The following is a 16879-nucleotide window of genomic DNA, read 5'->3' as shown; positions in this document are numbered from 1 at the left end:
GGGTGCTGTAGGTGTCCTGGAAGGCAGGCAGTGTGCCCCGGTGATGCCTTGGGCAGACCGCACCACCCTCTGGAGAGTCCTGCGGTTGAGGGCGGTGCAGTTGCTGTACCAGGTGCTGATACAGCCCGACAGGGTGCTCTCAATTGTGCATCTGTAAAAGTTTGTGAGGGTCTTAGGGGCCAAGTCGAATTTACTCAGCCTTCTGAGGTTGAAGAGGCGCTGTTGCGACTTCACAACACTGTCTATGTGGGTGGACCATTTCAGATTGTCAGTGATGTGTACGCTGAGGAACTTGAAGCTTTCCACCTTCTCCACTGTGGTCCCGTCGATTTGGATAGGGGGGTGATCCCTCTGCTTTTTCCTGAAGTCCACAATCAGCTCCTTCATTTTGTTGACATTGAGGGAGGTTAATTTCCTGGCAACACTGTCAGGGCCCTCATCTCCTCCCTGTAGGCTGTCTCATGATTGTTGGTAATCAGGCCTACTACTGCAAACTTGATGCTGGAGGTGGAGGCATGCGTGGCCCATTTCATGGGTACAACATCCATAGGTTAGGCTGCACAGTGCAATACACACAATAGATTGACTGGAAAGGTGAATTCCCACAGTCAAAATCCTGCAATAAGAGCTAAGATGCTATAATGTGTGTGTACTCTACACAGTTGTGTTCTGTGAGTGTCACTGAGTAAGTAAGCTGATGCCTCATTTCATTGGCGCAACATCCATAGGTCATGCTGCCCTCCATGCAATTCTAAAGTGTAATACATCCACAGTGTGATTTCAGATATTTATTTGTTGTTGTTTCAAATTAACTCATTATTGTCTTTTGTTTCATTTATATAACAACATTCTGACCTTGATAATGATTATCTTGTCCAAACAGGGCATGATTCCACAATTTGGGGTGGCAGGTAGCCTAGTGGTTAAAGCGTTGGACTAGTAACCGAAAGGTTGCAAGATTGAATCCCTGAGGAACTGACAAGGTAAAAATCTGTCATTCTGCCGCTGAACAAGGCAGTTAACCCACTGTTCCTGGGCCATCATTGAAAATAATAATTGGTTCTTATCTGACTTGCCTAGTAAAATAAATAAAACATTTCAATCCGTTTGGGGCACTTTTATTTTGAAGGTGATGCACAAATTCCACTATCGTGGCTAAACAATGAGTCCCCACATCCGGTTTTCAGCAGGAAATTAAGATAGGTTGAAGATAACTGCAAAGAAGGTATAGTATGTGATAGCTGTATCAAAGTTACGAGGGTCAACACAGCCTCACATTCATAAACCCCGTATTTCTTCCATTTATCTTCTTAAAATCTGATGTTAAACCTTAACCGCAACCCTATCCACACGGCTAATATTATGCCTAACCTTAATATAAGACCAAAAAGCAAATTGTTTTATTTTATCTTTACGATATTTTGACTTTGTGGCTGTGGTAAGTAGTGGAAACTCAACAGACAGGAAACTTTTGACAATTTCGCTTTAATAATTTTTTTTTTTAAACGTGATCAAAGGGCATGCCATTTTTGATGGGAGTTACCTTTAGGGAAAGATTATGGATATACCGACAAAACACGTCTCTCCACCCTAACAAATCGCTGTCAACAACGCGGCATTGACTGGCTGTCTCGCTCCAGCCTGTCCTTTCTTTGGATTGGTGTATACATCTCATTATGAGGTGACGTCAACCGCTGGTATTCACTGGGATGCTACGTTACTAGACTCAACATGATTATGCAGACGACTACTGTATAAAGTGTTTTTTTTTGGTTACCTGGATGTCACTTGTCCTACTTATATCAGTATACTCAACTTAAGCATTACGAAACATCTATTCTATCAAATAAGACATTCATTTTTTTTGTTGACCAAATTCGACACTGACCACACAAAACTCATTGCTTGGTGGGAGAAACGAAAAATGCCACCTGCTGGAGGGACACAGATTTTCCTCGGATTTGGAAATCCTCTTCCTCTCTGCTTTAAATCGCTGCAGTACTTCTTACCAACAGCAATCACCTGTATTGTGGAAGGCACTATTTGTCAACCAATCGTAAGGGTGTTTTTGGTTGACCCACACGAACGCGACTGAATAGAAACAGGAAGCAAGTTTGCCGCGATTCTACAGCTACAAGGGTTACACATGCAAGTGATGAGACTTCTCCCACCAATTAATTGTACACGTTTTCAGTTTGTTAGTGTGTGATATCGGGTATAAAAAAGTTTGACCCTTATGATCGGATGAAGGTTATTGTAACACACATACAACTATCACGAAATGTGTTTATGTATTGGTGTTATGAATAAATGCCTATAGTTATATCCCCCTTTCTTGTATATCAAACCATAGCTGCAATACGAACACCTGTGTTCATAATCATTCACTGGAATAAAGAGATCTTCTGTTAAATCTGACAATTAATCTTGGTTGTACTGTCGTCTCAAATAAAACTGAAGGACCCTGATCTCTTTTGACGAACATATCAAGAATGTTTCAAGGACAGCTTTTTCCATCTACATAACATTGCATAAATCTGAAACTTTCTGTCCAAAAATGATGCATAAAAATGAATCCATGCTTTTGTCACTTCTAGGTTAGACTACTGCAATGCTTTCTGACTACCTGGATAAAGCACTAAATAAACTTCAGTTAGTGCTAAACACAACTGCTAGAACCAAAACAATTGATCATATTACTCCAGTGCTAGCCTCTACACTGGCTTCCTGTTAAGGCAAGGGCAGATTAAGGTTTTACCGCTAACCTACTAAGTATTACATGGGCTTGCTTCTACCCATCTTTCCGATTTGGTCTTGCCGTACATACCTACATGTACGCTACAGTCACAAGACGCAGGCCTCCTAACTGTCCCTAGAATTTCTAAGCAAACAGCTGGAGGCAGGGCTTTCTCCTATAAAGCTAAGTTTTTATGGAAAGGTCTTTCTACCCATGTGAAACGCAGACTCGATCTCAACCTTTAAGTTATCGCTTTAGTAGGTCCTATGATTGAGTGTAGTCTGGCCCAGGAGTGTGAAGGTGAACAGAAAGGCACTGGAGCAACGAACCGCTCTTGCTGTCTCTGCCTGGCCGGTTCCCCTCTCTCCACTGGGATTCTCTGCCTCGAACCCTATTACAGGGGCTCCTTGGGTTGTGCCGTGGCGGAGATCTTTGTGGGCTATACTCGGCCTTGTCTCAGGATGGTAAGTTGGTGGTTGAATATATCCCCCTAGTGGTGTGGGGGCTGTGCTTTGGCGGAGTGGGTGGTGTTATATCCTGCCTGTTTGGCCCTGTCCTGGGGTATTGTCGGAAGGAGCCACAGTGTCTCCCGACCCCTCCTGTCTCAGCCTCCCTCCAGTATTTATGCTGCAGTAGTTTGTGTCAGGGGGCTAGGTCAGTCTTATATCTGGAGTATTTCTTCCTGTCTTATCCGGTGTCCTGTGTGAATTTAAGTATGCTCTAATTCTCTCGGAGGACCTGAGCCCTAGGACCATGCCTCAGGACAACCTGGCCTGATGACTCCTTGCTGTCCCCAGTCCACCTGGCTGTGCTGCTGCTCCAGTTTCAACGGACTTGTTCACCGGACGGCTATGAAAATCCAACTGAAATTTAATCCGGAGGTGCTGACCTGTTGCACCCTCGACAACCACTGATTCTTTTTTGACCCTGCCGAACATTTGAACATCTCGGCCATGTTCTGTTATAATCTCCACCCCGCACAGCCAGAAGAGGACTGGCCACCCCTCATAGCCTGGTTCCGCTCTAGGTTTCTTCCAAGATTCTGGCCTTTCTGGGGAGTGTTTCCTAGCCACCGTGCTTCTCCACCTGCATTGGTTGCTGTTTGGGGTTTTAGGCTGAGTTTCTGTACAGCTTTGAGATAGCTGATGTAAGGGCTTTATAAATAAATTTGATTTGACTGGAAGCAGAGCTTAAATTCCATTCACCAAAATATCTTCAAGATTGATACTAAATTATCAAAGCTTGATACACACAACCCTTCCACTGTTCAGTAACACTGGACACTAGTTTTGCACCAAAAATGTTAACGTTTATTATTTTGATTTACAATTTGTAAGTGTCATTTTTTCCTTTGAATATACAACCACTACTTTATTGCATGAGAAAATAAAACACGAACAGTCATTCACACAGTGTCATTTTATGTGCTTTAGCATTACAGTGATTACAGGGGAAGTAAAATGAGCTTTAAAAAATTATATACCAACACCAAAAACCTACAGTAATAATTTATTTTGTTCAAAGTGTTCATTCAGTCCTTCTGAGATAGTTAAAAAGCATCCAACCTGATAACAGTTAAAACAGCAGAGCAATGTATCTATCTACTCTTATATAATCTATTTTCCAATGTAAATATTTTCTCAATCGAAAAGGTGTCAAGGGTAACTTGCAGATAATCCCTTTACTTTCAGAGCACACATAAAGATAGTGTAAAATGTTACACTACAGCTACCAACACATGTGACCACATACATGTTAATCTTTACTTCAGGAACCAAACCATCAGGTCATGCAAGGAAGGGAAGTTTATAATACATTTGCAGTAGTAAAAGTGAGAATTCATTTTCTTTCACTGAAACTTAGGTTTAATAAAAAATAAATGGAGTAGCATTAAAGTCCATCCTTAAGTGATTTAACAACCCAAATAGGCAACTTTAAGTGATTATCTTTGTCAAGTCAGACAAGATTCAGGATCTTTACAGGGGTTTAAATTAAATACATACATAATTAAAATCTGTACAGTACAAATTCACATACATTATCCTTCAGAGGTCTCCCTCTCTCTCGTTCTCTGATAACCAAGTGTCCCAGCCACATTCCTACCAGCAAAGAAACACGAGCCCAGCAATTAGGCTAGGCATCAACTACAATAACCCTCTACTATCTCACTATTATTTACATGTTAGTTTTTGTACACCAAAAGTTGATGAATCCATGATCTTTGCTTGGTGTTTGAATAATTCTTTACAACAGAGGTCACTAGGTATGCTCAAGACATTTCCCCTAGATCGTGGTTGTGTGTCTGTGTAGTCTAGCCTCAAGGGACTTAAACTGAGGTTACAATGTATGACCCACTTTCTCCAGCACTTTCTCCTTTAGATTCTCTCTTTTTTGCACTGTTGGTGACGCTGACAGGCGTGGGTATCTGTGAGGGTCGTGGTGGTGTGACACTGTCAGCACTGCTCTTCCTGGGGCTAGGAGTGTAATTGAAAGGGCTGACCCTGGCGGCCACAGCACCACTAGGTGAGCTGTGTTTGCTAGAGTTGGAGGAGCTAAAAGGGGTGCGTTCAGCAACAGGCAGTTCATGGGCCTCTGGGATGATGCTCTGAGCAGGCTTGAGGTCTGGCCCTTTCTTATCAAGACTCTCACTGCTCCTAAACAAGTTTAAATTAGTCTCTGGACCTAGCCTACGAGCATTTACACTTTCATTTTTGGACTGTTTGGGATGGATTTCACTTGACAAGAGATCAACAGAGGGCATTTTGACTAGAACACTGTCGATTACTGGAGGTGTGTTTGCTGTTGGAGATTTTACAGACCTCGGACTGTTGATGGGACAGTCCTCAATCCTCACCCACACATCCTCAGTCTTGGACACTGCAGGGCTCATTTGGTGCCCCATGGCCATGGTGTTAGAGTCTATGGAGGAAGAATCGTGGCCTTCTGACTGAGATATTTCACTGTCCTTCATCTTCCTCCATGTTCCTTTTAAAGGGTTTCCATCTTTACCGTGTGGGGACCTTTGGGCTGGACTCAGTGGCTGTCGTTCATCCTCACTTTTGCCCTTTTCACTTGACTCAGAGGAGGCAGAGAGGATGGACGAGGAGCTGCCAGTTCTCTTCCAGGTGCCAACCCTTGGAAGAGAGGAGGAGTGTTTGCTTTTCTCCCTCTTCCATGTCCCTGTCCTGTTAAGATTAGGGAGTCTGGAGGGGCTTTCTGAATGAGATCTGGAGATGTCGTGTTTCCCTCCCCTTTCAGGTTTCCCATCCTCATTTTCTGAAGAGTTTTGACTCTGAGGGGACTTTTTCCAGTTGCTTCCCTGACTTCCTTGATAGGGCAGAGTCAACGACATATCTGGCAAAGACGGACTTGACACAGGCGTTTGAGACTGGCTGGTAGAGGAGGGGGACAGAGACTCAAACGAGGCAGACTCTTCCAATTTCCTCTTCAGTGTTGGACTAGGGGCCTCTTTGATGAACGTTGACTGGCGAACTAGGGCAGGTTTCTCCGACCGGTCTGACTCACTTCCACTTGACTTTGTGGATGTCATCCTGGACAAATCTTGCTTCTTAGATGCGCCAGTAACTCCACACTGATTCAGGCTCTTTGAGGCAGATTCACTCCTAGGGATTCCGCTAGTGCTTCTAGTCAAGCCAGTCTGCTTGGGTGGCGTTTGCTGACCCATCTGTCTTCCAGGGGAGGTGTAGGACATCCTGCCAGAACCAGAAGACTTGGTTGACGATGTGCTTGGAGAAGCAGTGCGAGGCAGTTGGGATAATTTGTTTGAGGAGCCCAGACCATTTCTTCCAGGTGACACAGAGGAGCGACCAGGTGACTGCATGGGTCTGGTGGTCAAGGACTGCTGAGCTGGCCTGGATGGTGTGGAGTCTCTGGATCCAGATCGTGATGAAGCTTTACTTGATCCCGATTGAGATCCAGGCTGATCCCTGGCGGGACTAGGGTCAGATTTAGCAGGTGGTTTAATGCTTCTGTTTGAATTACTGGAGCTCTGCCCTTGGGTAGGGGGAATTTTTGAGACTGAGGCTGGACCGCGGGCTGGAGGCTTCTTTTGGACTGGGCTAGTGCTTGGAGAACTGCTTCTAACGCCAGGGACATGGATCATTGTCCTACCACGAGAGATTGGAACAGTAGGGGCCGTCTGCCTCTGCTGTAATGAGGCTGGGGTCTCAGTGATTGCACGTGGTTTTCCTGTTATGAGACTTTTGTAGACTTTTTTGCCCCCTTTAAGAGCTTTTGCTGCCTCCTCTTCCTTTTCTTTCTTTTTTGCTTCTAAAGTGCTCTTTTCACCAGGTTTTAATATCCGTGGGCGTCCTTTGTCAGATGCAGATTTATTATCCTCTGAATTTAAGGGTAAATGAAAGGGAGACCCAAGGGATATTCCAGATTTGAGGGAGAGGATTGAGTCAGAGTCAGATGAGCCTTGTCTAGAGAGACTAGCAGCTGCCTGGTGCAAACTACTGACGATGGAATTGGCACCCTCTTGGATAGCCTTCCAATCAAAAGACTCAGAGTCTGGCGATAAGGCTTGTTCAGAAACTGGACTATGTGTATCAGTGAGATCTAATGTGAGTTCTGGCTCCTCAGCTAAAATGCCATCCATACCTCTCTCCTCAATGGCATCTCCTTGGTCATTCCCCTCTTTATTTCTCGCTGTCTGTTTCTTCTTTTTTGGCATGGCTGAACTGATGCACTCTTGTAGAAGGTCATCTTCGGAGTCAATGCTTAGTGAGCTGAGTGAACTGTTTCTTGAAAAACACACAGGGGTATCTTCAACATGAAAGGCTTTTGGTGCGTAACCACAGGCTTGGGGTCTTGTAGGAGCTTCCACCTGAGTTACATCCTCCTCTTCTTCTTCTTCTTCTTCTTCTTCTTTTGGCTGGAGGTCTTTGTTGTTGTTCTCTTGGTCAATGTCACTTAAAGAGCTGAGAGATGAGTTTCTAGAGAAACACATCGGTGTGTCTTCAATGGAAAACTTCTGCTTCTCATCTGGCACTGGCCCCATGTTTTCTTTGGATGCTTGTGGAAATATTGCCTGCTTCTGTTGCTGAGGTTTTGTTGGAGCAGTCTGTGGTAGATTTGCCCTGTTTGGTCTTAACGATGGCTTTCCACAGTCTTTTGTTGAAGCTTTTCTCTGGTCTTTGTCTTTTCTGAGTTCTGCCTTTTCCTTGGCGAGGTTAGGTTCCTCATCCTCAAAGTCCAATGAACTCAGTGAATCATTGCGTGAGAAGCAATAGGGTGTACCCTCTATTGGTGTGTAATGCTGTGGCGAGTCAAAAGCAAACCCTGGCCGTGGCCTCTCCGCATTTGGTGGCTTATCTGTGAAATCTCTGGATGCCATTTTTGTCTGTTGCATTCTGGTTTCTTTGTTTTTATCAGGGTATGAAGAAAAGTTGAATGGAGGCTGGGGTTTCTTAATCATCCTAGCTCTGTACTCACTACTCTGTGGCATTGGTTTAACAGGGGAAGTGGGCTTCTTTTCAACCTCCTGCTGGACTAGGCTAACAGGAGAAGCTGACGGGTGCAGTGGTTGATCGAACATTTGCTGTACTCTAAAGGATTTGTGGATTTTACCTTTTGGCATGGCTGAACTGATACACTCTGCTAAAATATCATCCCCTTCATTTTCTGTCCCGGCAGCTTGTGTGGAGGAAGAAGTAACACCTGCATCTTTTTCCTCTGTACATTTACCTTCTGGAATAGTGTCCCTTCTTTGACTGGATGATATTTCTGCACGAGGAGGAGCACGGCTTTCAGCATTGGCCAGCTCATTAGGGGGTGAATCAATGGTTAGGTCGCTGAGAGATGTGGCTGTTGAGAAATTGATAGGGGTTCCCTCTACACAGTAAATCCTAGGCATGTCCTCTCCATGGGCAAAGTTCACAGTCTTCTGTTGTCCTCTGGTTTGTGAAGGGTGTAATTTGTACACAGGAAGCTGGCTTGGTTTACGGGCAGTAGGTGGTGGTATTCTAGAAGTAGTGTTGGAAGGGGATTGCTTTTTGAGTTTTCTTGATGACTTTGTTGGCATGGCTGAGTTTATGCAAGCCTCCAGTATTTCTATATCGTCATCATCTGAATCATCCAGAATGTCTTTTTCCGTCTCACGCTTCCCTTGGCTTGGGGGTTCTGTAGTGTCATCATTCTCATGCTCAGCCTCAATTCCCTGGTCGTCTTCATGAACAGAAGGCATGATCTTGAGCTCATCTTTCTGAATGTAAGGTTCATCTAAGCTTAAAGCACTGAGGCTAGATGCACAAGAGAATCCTTCTGGGGTACTCTCTGTCGCAAAGTGTAGGAGGGTGTCATTATCCGGAAGCACCTGGACTTTCTGGACAGCAGCGTGTACCGCAGCATGTCTTGGAGCCATATCCGCCCTCGGAGGCGGCGGAGGTGGCACCTTTTTGTGTTTCATTGGGGGTGGATGTTGATTTTGTGGGGGTGGTGGTGGTGGTGTTTTGCTTCGACTCGGAGGCATGGTCTGACCAGGGCTGTCGGGCAGATCGCTTGGACTAATGATTCCACTGGGCATACCGCTACACAATTCACTCTGTATAGAGCTAGCGATGGAATGGCTCTCAAAGCTGTCGAGAGAGCTTACAGATGTGCATCTGCTGAACATGAGGGGTGTCTCCTGCACATACTGTTCTGGGGGGCTTTTGGGGGTCTGGGCGCCACTTTTTGATGGGGATTTGGCTCCAGATGAAAACTCAACAGCTTTGTGATGTCTGGATCCATCTCCATGAACTTGACTATTTCTTGGAGGCTTCATTCGGACATACTGCACAGACGACTGGCTCTCAGTTCTGCGTTGTTCTTGTGTGTGACCACCAGTGGACTCTTTCTCAGAGATGGGAAGAGTTGGGTAGTTACTAGTAGCATTTACGTTCCTCTTGCAGCCCTCCATTTCGTCCTCCTCTGAGGACAAGGATGACAGAGAGCTACCCCTTGAGAAACAGATGGGTGTGTCCTCAACACAGTACGTCTGTAGTGTCTCTTGATTGACGGTAGGGGGTTTGGATATTGTGTTCTTCTGGCCTGGCCGAGTTGGCCCTAATCTCATTTGAGCCGAGGAGGGATGTAGCTGCATTTGTCTTCCTGCATTCTTTATGGATGACACGGATGATGTGGAACCATCTTGGCTCAGATTGTCTTTCACTGAGCTCTGAGTGGAGGATGACTTTGAATGACTAAACATGGATTTTTGGGAGGAGGAGTCTGAGTATTTCAGACTGTAATCAATGGGTTCTCCGTGATGTTCCTCGTTGTACTTCATGCTATAATTGGTCGGCTGGTCATCTTGTTGTTCTTCCTCTGAGTATCGCTCACTATAATTGGTTGGTTTGTCATCACTGTAATCATCCACAGACTGGCACATAGTCTGGTTATTCATCTTTTTGTTAATTCCTTGCGTGGGGCCAGCATTGCTTTGATCTTGTTGATTGGCGTTCCTTGATCTGAATCCTTGTGGCATTTCGGTTTGCACGAACCTGGGCTTGTACTTGAGTTTTTCCTCGCCCTCACTATTACCCTCTGTGTACATGGGGTAGCCTGGGCTTTGAGATCGCACAGACCTCTGATCTGTCCGTTTCATCTCCTCCTCCATGTGCTTAGGCCTCGCCCACCTTTCATTTTGGCTTGGACTTTGCCGACCAGAGTTCAGCTGCTCATCAGAATACTTCAGGCTGTAATTGATGGGTGTGTCAACTTCTCCATCATCATCTTCCATGTGGTTTGCATTGTGGATCTTGTGAGCGAGGTCTGCAGGATATTTTCTATAGACGCAACACTTCCCCTCATCATCCTCAGAGTAAGAGTCCACAGATGGCTTCATCTGGCCTCTTTTGCCATAGCCGTCAGTGCTGTTGACACTGTTGAGACTGTCATTTGACGCCCTGTATTCTAACTTGGGCATTGGACAAGGTCTGCCCGACTGATCGGGCTTAGTGTAGGGGTATACATTTGAATGACCATGTGCTGCAGTGTTACGGTGAGGGTCTTGATTAGGGCTCTCTGGTGACCGATCATCCAGACCAGTCAGCAAGTGAATGCTTTTCACCTCCTCCATCACCATGGCGATCTGAGCAGCTGTTGTGGCAGGCATCTGCATTCTCTTAGAGTCATGATCTGGGGGGAAACCCCCGGGTGCACCCCTCAGTCTGTCTCTGTCCTGGCTTCGATCCCTCTCAGCCCTAACACTGTCTATGTTTCCCCTTGGGTTCTCTCTGGGTGACGGGCTTGACAGAACTGGTGTGTTCACGTAAGGGGGGCGCACAGGCACACTGTTGGGGCTAAACCCGTCCGATCTAGAAACACCATCGTAATCACTGTAGACATTCTGCTTGTGCCTGCTTGGTTTACCCCTGTGGGACGCCTTGGGGCTTAAATTGTCAATGTTGTCAAATGTCTCAGAGAGGTGCTGAGAGTCCAGTTCCTCGATCAAGGCTTTCTGTTTCCTGACGTGAAGAGAGGGCAGGCTGGATCCAGGCGACATGATGTTGGCGTCCTTGTATTTGGCGGGCCTGTTGGCCATGAGGTTCCTCAGTGCTGCGGCGCTGCCCATGGCGATCATCTTGTGCTTGGAGTGGATGAGGTTCTTCAGCATGCTCACAGCACCCATGTCCCACAAGGCCTCCTGGTCCTTTGCGTTGCGGGCAGAGAGGTTCCACAGCGTGCCGCACGCGTTGCTCACAATAGTCAGGCTGTGAGACTTCAGGTGCTGCAGGAGTGTCTGAAGACAGTTGTTCTCTCTCAGGATTTGCCTACAGACAGAAACATATGGTCTTGTAAGCTTTCAACTGTAAAAATTACTACAGGGGATACAGTAAAATATCAAATAATTTGAATATTTTACAGCATAATACAACAGTTAATCACTTTTGATTTTAGAAAACACACCTGTGATCTTCATTTGTAGCAATGAGACTAGACACGTTGCGTAAGATGCCTCCTCCACTTTCAATGATGGCAAGGGTGTTGGTTTGGCTTCGGTACGTCAGAGTGCTAACCAGGAAGGCCAAAGCCCCCTCAACAGCACAGATGTCAGCTTTGTTCTCAGTGCAGTGAGCTGACAGGTTCCACAGGGCACTGAGGACACTCTTCAGAGTAGACTCCTATAAAAAGGGATAGATGACAAACTATTAGCCAATGAATACATCTTTAGGCAAATATCTTGATCAAATTCCTATTGGACATCTCATTCAAATATTTATACATTATGTGCACCTAATTATATATTCGTACCAAAGTAATCAAGGTGACCTGTAATTGAAAGTGTATTCATGATGCGTCTCACCTTCTGTACCTCCAAGGCACACTCCATCAGAGCCCTGACGCTGCCCACCTCGCGGAGGGTCTTCTTACTGTTCACGTCTGCACGCCAGGACAGGTTCCTCAACACACTGGCAATCACCTGCTGTAGATCCTCACTCTCAGACTTCAGCTGAGCCACCATGGCCCTCATGCATCCCTTCATGGAACACAGTGTTGCCTGAGGATTGAAGATACAGAAAGATGCTTATTATTAAGTTGAAGTCATACTTTTTAGAACAAGATCATCATTGAATACACTTACTCTCAGGTGTAAGCACACACGTGGCAAGGTTTCCCAGACTCCGATTGAGCCTACTCCTAAACTAAAAAGCATGCTCAATGGAGATTAACTTCTTTTTTTTTTACTCTAGGAATAGGCTTAATCTGGACCTGAGGAACCATCCACAAGGTAGACATCCCAAAATGTTCTGGAACAATTCCACACACAATCAATCTTTATCTGACATTAGGCTACATAGTCTGAATAAGCTTACCTTATTGGCAACATCCCCAAAGGTGAGGTTGGTGAGGGCCATGCCGGCGTATCTCCTCAGAGTGACGCTGTAGTGGTCGCTGGTGAGGCCATAGATTTCACAGTCCACTTGGAGCAGCTCCCCTATAGCCTGCAGGCCCCCTGGGAACACACAGCGCAGCAGGAGAAATGCCAATCAATACATTGAATTAGTCTGCCCCATGAATGTTCTACTATATAATGTCCTATGCAACGCACATAATTAAGGACATTGCAGAAGATCCTACATATTTACAGTGATGAATATATCAATTATTTCTCTAACATAATAAGTAGCTCTGTTCTGTTATGGTTGCTTGGTGATGATAATGGTATGAAATATAAAATCCATCAAATGTGTTATCTTTAAAGATCACTGCCTGGAAAGCAGTGGAGGTGATTACCTTGGTTAATTATTCTAAGTAAAAAATAATGTGCATTTGATGAATGCTTACCGAGCTCATTCATAGCATGCCTGTGCTCTTCATCGAAGGACAGCTTCATAAGAACACACACCGCTGGGCAGATCTGATGCTCCACGGGAGAGGGCACTGGGGTTCACACAAACACACCATTTGGTAAGAAAAATCCATTACCTATCCAAATGTCCATTCACTAACCAAATCAACACAGTTCATCTATACAACACAATATTTTATTTCATATTATATTTAATTGAAATTATTCTTGTGAGGTCAGTAATACATACACCAACACATCAAGACTAGATACACAAAATCAATACAACACAGTAAAAACAGAGTAAGCCTCACTGGGGTTCTTGTCCTGGTCCACTCCTCTCTCATGGCTTTCCTGCCACTCCCAGCAGGTCTCACAGTAGACCCTGATCTGCTCCAGGAGGTGCAGCACTCTGATCTCCCTGCGACCCCTCTTATCATCAGGCTGGGAGTGGATAATGTTATGAAGGGCGGCGCTGGCTCTCGCCCGAGCCTCCTTGCTTCCCCGTGAGTTCCCCAGCAGCACAGAGTCCTTGAATTGAATTAGAATCAAATGTTATTTGGGGTAAAACAATTATACATTCATCGACAAGATATTTGATCCCAGAGGATTTCACGTGAAAGCATGAATTTACACATATTTCCAAAGTGATCCTTCATGGTAAAACAAATAACTTGATAAAAATCAGTTATCTATAAAAAAAAAAAGTTCAACATTTCAAACCTTGTCGTTGCCGTGGAGGAGCTGGATGAGTAAGGGAAGGCAACCAGACTGACGCATGGCGATGCAGCTGTCCTGAGAGCTGGACATGGCAAGCAGAGTGCGAGACATGTCATCTTTATCGTGGGTCCCCAGCATTGAAAGAAGGGAATATACCATCTCCACCTGTAGGGCAAGAAGGCCGACCATGAGAACAACTATATTGTAGAAGACACACAGATAATTTATAGGTCAAAACAAGTTATTCATATCGAAATTGATAACATTATACCCCTTGGGATGCAATCTAATTTATGTGGGCTACTTCTGTTAACATAAATGTCAAACTTTCATGCAGCGCAGCAGGAGATGGTTTTATGAAATTGCTAAACTACACTGAAAAAAATATAAATGCAACATGTAAAGTGTTGGTCCCATGTTTTATGAGCTGAAACAAAAGACCCCAGAAATATTCCAGGTGCACAAAACGCACATTTCGCTCAAATTCTGCACACATTTGTTTACATCCCTGTTAGAGATAATTTATCCTTTGCCAAGATAATCCATCCAGCTGACAGGTGTGGCTTATCAAGAAGCTGATTAAACAGCATGGTCATTACACAGATGCACCTTGAGCTGGGAATAAAAGGCCACTAAAATGTGCAGTTGTGTCACAACACAATGCCACAGATGTCTCAAGTTGAGGGAGCGTACAATTGGCATGCTACCTTACGGAATGTCCACCAGAGCTGTTGCCAAATAATTTAAATGTTAATTTCTCTACCATAATCATTTGAGAATTTGGGAGTACGTCCAACTAGTCTCACAACCACAGACCACACGTCGTGTGGGTGAGAAATTTTGCGTATTGTGAATGTGAACAGAGTGCCCCATGGTGGCGGTAGGGTTATGGTATGGGCAGGCATAAGCTACAGACAACGAACACAATTGCAATTTACAGATGGCAATTTCAATGCACAAATATACCATGAGATCCTGAGGCCCATTTTTTTAAGGTAACTGGGACCAACAGACGCATATTTGTATTCCAAGTCATGTGATACCCATAGAATAGGGCCGAATGAACTTACTTCAATTGACCGATTTACTCATGTGAAATTGTTGCATGTTGCGTTTATATTTTTGTTCAGTACAGATAACATTCCACAATTCCGGTTTGGACATGCAGGCAGCTCTCATGTGGTTAATTGTAAACGGGGTCTGTTTCATAGTAACAGTAGAACTATATCAACCTGAAGTGTATTAGAATCTCTGGTTACCTTGGTGCCCAGGTGACTGGTCAGTCGGCGGGGCACAGAGTAACTACCCACACCCAAATTTATTTCACTGGCAGAATCCTGATCCAGGCGACTGCTTGAACCCTAAAAGAAATTAAGAAAAACATTTTATCAAGAGAACATCCCTGGTCATCCCTACTACCTCTGATCTGGAGGACTCACTAAACACAAATGCTTTGTTTGTAAATGTTACAAATGCTTGTTGAGCAATTAAACTGATCTTCTTTACTTCAGATCAATATGCTAACTCGTGCAAAACTCACTCGTCCAATCCTCACACCTCCGTTCATGCACAACGTGCCTCATACATTCTCAAAGCAACAGTATTAAATACTCAACTGAGCTACGACACCATATTACCGAACCCAACTGTAAATTATGAGTGTTGGAGTGTGCCCCTGGCTATCCATCAAAAACATTGTGCCATCTGGTTTGCTTAACATAGGGAATTTGAAATAGTTTATAGTTTATACTTTTACTTTTGATACCTAAGTACATCTTGATGCTAAGAATGATAGCAATCCAAATGGACGAACCCCCCTCCTATGCTCTCCAAATGGGCTGATGCCCATGCACTGACTTCTGTTCCCTACTAGTCAGGGGATGCTATTCACGATGACATATGGTTCTGTCTCACGATTCCCAAGCATGAAACGGCTCAGTGTGTTGCGTGGCTAGATTGACAAAAAACAGACTCCATGGGATCGAATGACGGACTTTTGCACAGATGGGGCTCTGCACTCTAGTTATGAATGAGTCTCCCTCTGCATTGTATGATACACCCATTGGGCTATAATGGATACACAGAGAGCAACTGGCTGCAAAAAAAGCTGAGCGCAGAACTCAGAAACACAGCAGGTAACATCGACTGTAAAGTACATCACGCACGCCTGTTCGCAAAACTACGTGGAGATACAAGATCAGAGCATGTCAATGTTCTATTTCACACCGAGGCAAAGTGGTTATTGAGGGGAGTGAAAGATTATTTTTTAATTGTGAGAGGAACTGTTGTCCTTCACAATGGCCTTTGTTGAATTTCCGTGTAATGAAAATTTAAAGAGGTTTCAGATGTAACAGACATATTTGGGAAACCGAACGAACTAAAAGCAAGCATGCAGGGGAAATTCAAAACAATTCAACAGACGAGTGACCAAATCAGCGAAATCCAGTCGACTGTGATCCTAGCTCAGTTGACATGCCAGTAAGTGAAATCCAACAGCTGATCGAGCTGTCATGTGACTTAATGCCGCAGACAACGCATTCATGGTTCACTATTTGGGTTTATTGGCGGGAACCCGGTTACCGAGATTTATTGCCCTAAAAACCACTCCCTTTTCCCGGGATAAATAAATGTGAGAAACCAGTAAATTATAATACATTATTTATACACACAGCATGAAGTGAACTGTTAAATGGTGAGATGTCTAAATATGGATTCTCTATGGCCTTCACTCTGGACACAGTACGATGAATCAGACGCTCAGGGTGGTGACCGACAGCCCATTTCAGTATGTAGACCCATCATGGTAACTTTTTTTATTTTTTATTGTGACAGTTAGACCTACATTTGCAGAAGCAGAGCCTATGCTACAGTAATATAAAGAGCAAATGCATGTTTAAACAAGTATTCATATATAGACACACCCTAGGTGTTTTAATAAAATCAACTATATGCATTGAGCTTGTATGATGCTTTCAGCTTACTGTTTGATGAAATAAAACAAATGACTCAAGAGTGAGCCAGAGATCTAGAGGAAGAAAAGAAAACCTTGACCTAACCATTCTCCTCCCGCTGGCTTTCGCAGATTCTGCCGTTACTCTCCAGGAGGAGTCGGCAACCTTGTGGAA

General features: G+C 44.5%; 1 protein-coding gene across 5 annotated transcripts in view; it reads right to left on the bottom strand.

Moving 5' to 3' along the window:
- Positions 1 to 4024: 4024 nt before the first annotated feature.
- LOC118387880 (adenomatous polyposis coli protein-like) overlaps positions 4025 to 16879 on the bottom strand; it is a 52677-nt gene continuing 39822 nt past the window's right edge. For all 5 annotated transcript variants that reach the window (XM_035776691.2, XM_035776689.2, XM_035776686.2 and 2 more), the window contains 8 exons: positions 15014 to 15115; positions 13758 to 13919; positions 13349 to 13565; positions 13031 to 13126; positions 12559 to 12698; positions 12048 to 12242; positions 11651 to 11865; positions 4025 to 11514 (listed from right to left, as the gene is read on the bottom strand). In XM_035776691.2, the coding sequence (XP_035632584.1) occupies positions 5064 to 11514; positions 11651 to 11865; positions 12048 to 12242; positions 12559 to 12698; positions 13031 to 13126; positions 13349 to 13565; positions 13758 to 13919; positions 15014 to 15115 (7578 nt within the window). In that variant the 3' untranslated portion in view covers positions 4025 to 5063. The remainder of the gene's footprint in view (positions 11515 to 11650; positions 11866 to 12047; positions 12243 to 12558; positions 12699 to 13030; positions 13127 to 13348; positions 13566 to 13757; positions 13920 to 15013; positions 15116 to 16879) is intronic.

Source organism: Oncorhynchus keta, chromosome 9 (assembly GCF_023373465.1).
Source record: "Oncorhynchus keta strain PuntledgeMale-10-30-2019 chromosome 9, Oket_V2, whole genome shotgun sequence".
NCBI lineage: Eukaryota > Metazoa > Chordata > Actinopteri > Salmoniformes > Salmonidae > Oncorhynchus > Oncorhynchus keta.
Note: the sequence above shows the minus strand (reverse complement) of the source record. Positions and strands in the feature narration are given on the sequence as shown.